Source organism: Bison bison, unplaced genomic scaffold (genome assembly GCF_000754665.1).
Source record: "Bison bison bison isolate TAMUID 2011002044 unplaced genomic scaffold, Bison_UMD1.0 scf7180017864503, whole genome shotgun sequence".
In the NCBI taxonomy this organism is placed as follows: domain Eukaryota; kingdom Metazoa; phylum Chordata; class Mammalia; order Artiodactyla; family Bovidae; genus Bison; species Bison bison.
This window is the reverse complement of record NW_011495061.1, coordinates 1,415,750-1,420,118: the sequence shown is the minus strand read 5'-3', so window position 1 is coordinate 1,420,118 and position 4,369 is coordinate 1,415,750. Positions and strand designations below refer to the sequence as shown.

The window sequence follows — 4,369 nt, the reverse complement described above, 5'->3', positions numbered from 1 at the left end:
GTCTCCTGGGGTCACTCTCACATCTCACTGGCTGCCATGAGCAGAAGAGACCAGTCAAGGGGTTACAGAAGAGGAGGCGCAGGGCGAGGGGCCCAGGGAGACAGAGAGACAGTGGTCTGGACACACATGCATGAGCCCCTCGGCACATTCCCCGGAGCAGAGCTGTTGCACGGGGCGTCCTGCCGGGAGGCCTTCTCCGCACCGTGTGCGTGGCAGGCCCTGGGCACCTGTGTTATTGGGCGCTCAGCACGTGGCCAGCGTTTTAACCTCACCACGAAGCTGCCGCCTGTGACTGGCGGCTGCTGACTGAGCAGCACAACTCTGGAGGAGCGCTGGGTTTTAAAGTTCAAGGAGAAATGTTATTTCTCCCAGGATGGGAGGAAGTACTTGCACCACCACATATCTGATAAGGGGCTGATATCCTCAATATATAAAGAACGCCCACAACACAAGAGCAACCAAACCAACAGCCCAGTTAAAAGATGGAAGAAAAGAACTCGAATAGGCATTTCCCCAAAGAAAATATACAAAGGGTCAACAGACACATGAAAAGACACTCGACATTTCTAGTCTTCAGGAAAATGCAAAGCAAAACTGCAGCAAGACCTCACGGCCACCAGGGTGGCTATTGCCAAAGCCCCAGGGAACGACGGTGTGCGAGCTGGTGTGGGGACGCCGGCCACAGCCCTGGCCCGTGCGCTGCTGTTGGGGGCGGAAAACGGTGCAGCTGCCGTGGAAAACAGTAACGCGAGCTCCTCGAGAAATCAGAACAAGACCACACGACCTAGCAATTCCACTCTGGGTATTTCACCCCAAAGAACTGAAAGCAGAAACCAGACAGATATTTGCACAGCATGATTGGAGTAGTCGTGATTCAGTAGCTGAAAGATGCAGGGAACCTGTGTGCCCGGACGGACGGTGAACAAGGTAAGCATGGTCCGTCCCGGGGGGATGTTACTCCGCCTCAACCAGGGAGGCGGTCCCGACACCTGCTACAGCACGGTCAGCCCCAGGACGTGACGCTCAGAGAGAAGCCAGACACGGAGGGGCACACCCGTGTGCTTCCATCCACTCGAGGTCCCTGGAGACGTCGGAGCCACAGAGACGGGGGCACAGGGGAGGTTATACGCCCCCGTGGAAGAGGAGATGTTCACCGATGCCACCATGTGACAGGGAAACGGGAAATGGGTGAGCTTGCCGAGGACAGAGACCAGGGGCTGGACAGACGGCCACACAGGCGCCGGACATCCGCTCACGCTCCGTGCTGAGACCATTTAGAAGCAGCTCCCAGCTGACGCGAGCTTCCTGGGCGTCTCCAGGCGCACCTGTGGACTCGGGCCCACGCTCTGCATCATGCGATGAAATCCCAGTCCTGCAGCTCCCGCCAAACAAAAGGAACAGGCTCCCAGGCTGGCCCGGGCCCGCAGACACCCCAGTGGCTGGGGCTCAGGCGGCACAGCCGGTGGGGCTCCTGCCGAGTGGCCCTCAGCCAGCGAAGCTGCCGCCTCCCGATAACCCAGCCAACGTGATCCTTGGGAAGCCCCCCCATTTGTCTGGCGCTCTCCATTCATTTAAAAAATTGTGGTGAAATATGAAAAACCCTGGGCGAAGAGACGTCTTGGACAATGTAAAAGGCACAGCTTGGAAAGTACCTTGGCTGCAAAGCCAGAGTTGCTGCACTTTCCTCCGCGAGAGGGGAACGCTATCAAACCCTGATTCTACCCAAGACGTTAACCCTGAGTTAGAAACGTGTCTGGGGCCACAGGAAAAACACGCAGAAGGATTTCCCGGGGTTTCCTGCTTTCCCTCCGGCTGGCAGAGCAGCACTGCTCACACACCAGGCCCCGGGCGGGGTCCCGACGGCTGCGGAGCGTCCCCGCGGCCCTGGGGGCCAGGGCTGACGGGCCCGGCTGCAGGAGAGGCCTTCTCAGGTCCTTCTGCAATTCATTCCTTTTAAGAGAAGGAGACGGGAAGAAAGCTTTCGTGTCTAGGCCCGTGGCCTTTGATCATTTGATGAGCACAGGCGGGCAGTCGGGCCTCCGGCTTCTCAGGCCAGACAAAGGCACCCCCACTGCCCGGGGCCGCGCGGCCGGGCCCAGGACAAAACCCTGGTGGCTGCTGGCTGGGAAGGCCCGGGAAAGGGCCCCTCGCTGGCCGAGGGGCCACCCTGCCCTTTGATCTGCCCCGAGACCGCGGCCGGGCCCCGGGTCAGGGGATGGCTCAGTGTGGGCCCCTCGGGCAGAGGGGAGCAGGTCAGGGGCAGAGTGAGGGGTGACGGATCTCAGAAAGGGCTCAGCACCCGCCCTCCCGGGCCGGTTCCACACGGCTGGGCTCACATTGTTGCCGCCAGCCTGCACTTCCAGTGGAATCTGACAGGACGCGGCAGGCGGACGGGCCGCTGAATGAGGGGGCCCAGCTGGGATGGGGAGTCGCCGCCGCCTGCCCTGGGCTGTGGCTCTGCTCAGCGCCCCGTGCTGTCACACCAGCGAGCTGGACACCGACCCCCTCCAGCACTGCTGGGGCCCGCTCCTCGGGGGGAGCTGGACTCCACGTGGCGGTGTGTGCCCGTGAGGCTGCGTGTCACCTGCCTGCACACACAGATGTCTCCTCAAACGTGCGAGACGATCCACAGTCTCGGAAGGTGTTTGGTTTATCAGGTGGAAGCACTCTGGGCCTGGTGGCGGGGGTTGGGGGGCAAGGGTGGGAGGAGGCAGGAGACCCACGGAGACTCCGGGTTTGCAGAAACCGTGCGCTTGCAAATGAAGAGACAGACCCAGTTGATGAGATGGAGAGGCACAAATGACCTTCCCACTGGAGTTAGCTTTGCGGCTCTAAGACCAAGCCACGTTATCAAGAGCCGTTGTTTGCATCCGGTTTGCTGGTTCTTTGTCTGCATGCCTCAGCACTGCCTCAGGGTGTGAGAAACACCCTCTGGTGTACAAGCTGGGCCCACTGTCCCCTGGACCCTGAAGCCGGCAGGGAGCCTGCGGCACCCACGGGGTGGGGGCTGCCTGGGCCCTGGCGGCTCGGAACCTGACCGTGCTCTGTAGTCCTGGGCGTAACGCGACGGCCATCGTTTCATCTTCATGCAACCATATATCCTTGGGCTAGAAGTGTGTTCTGCTTTTCTGCTTTTCTTTTAACCAGGAGAAGATGGAGTAAGAAAGATGCCTGGTTCAGAGTTGCTGGCACTTGTCTGACGATGTATAGAAACCCATTTCTACAACTGGTGTCTGCTCTTATTGCCAGGCAAAGGGTGAAGGGTGGGTTCCTGGAAGCCAGGTGCCCCCACTAAGGACACACGTGTGAGTGTGTGCATGGGTGTGTGCCCACGTAGAGGAGATGGGGTTTTCTCAGGCGGGAAGGAGACTGGGAGATGGCGCCCATCCCAGGGCTCCCTTCCCAAGTCCCCAGAGGCTGAGGACAAGGAGGGGCCCCGCAGGTCAGGCTGGGGTCTCCCCGCTGACATGTGCCTGGTTCCCCCAGAGGCGGGTCCAAGGGGATCTCCCACTTGGCTCTGGGGTGTGCTGGCCTCGCAGGGGACACCTCACAGGTCTGGCGTGTGGAGCACACTGGGGAGCCGCCAGCCCCCTCAGTCCCCGCACTCTCGGGGGCTAAATCCCACCCAAGCCACAAGCTCACCCAGGGTCTGTGCTCAGGTCATAGTTCTCTGAGCCCAAGCACCCAGATGCTGTTACACGCAGGGTGTCTGAAGTGGGGCTACTTCAGAGACAGTCTCCACCAGAGATAAAGGGGGGCTCCTGCAGAGACAGTCTCCACCAGAGAGTCTAGGCTTTGAATTTTGCAAATATAGTTCTAACAACAGGGAGGGTTTGTTTAAGGCTCTTCTGAGCCACCGCAGCCCTGGAAGATCAAGATGGCCTTCTCCCCACTTGTGATGTTAACACAGGATGCCGATCGCCCACTGCGCCCTGAGCCTGGCATGCGACCCCGGGCGGAGGTGGTGACAAAGGAGGACCCTCAGAAATGAACATGCTTGCTGCAAACAGCTTCCCTGCGATTCAGAAAAGGGACAACAGGCTAATTTCCCCATGGCTTTCTGTGACTGCTGCACCGAGGTTGCCATGGCAACACCATCCGGCTGGAGCCTCACAGAGCAGCCCCTTCCGACTCTTACCTTTGGCCATCTTATTGAGAACCATGTCGATCAGGACGTAGGTGCCACTCCTGCCAGCGCCGTCACTGTCAACAGAAGGAGAGAGGTGAGGACGCGACAGGCCGTGCTGCCCCCACGCCCCACATGCCCACGACAGCGTGTGCCCTCGCGGCCCAGGGGGCCCATGGGAGGAGGGGAGGGCGGGGACCTGGAGAGGAAGAGACACAGAGCTGGGCATGGGGGGTCAGGGTG

General features: G+C 60.2%; 1 protein-coding gene across 1 annotated transcript in view; it reads right to left on the bottom strand.

Annotated features, from left to right (window-relative positions):
* PTPRN2 (protein tyrosine phosphatase, receptor type, N polypeptide 2) overlaps positions 1-4,369 on the bottom strand; it is a 373,453-nt gene that overhangs the window by 11,249 nt on the left and 357,835 nt on the right. Inside the window, 1 exon segment of the mRNA XM_010829352.1 lies at positions 4,139-4,203. Coding sequence (XP_010827654.1) covers positions 4,139-4,203 — 65 coding nt within the window.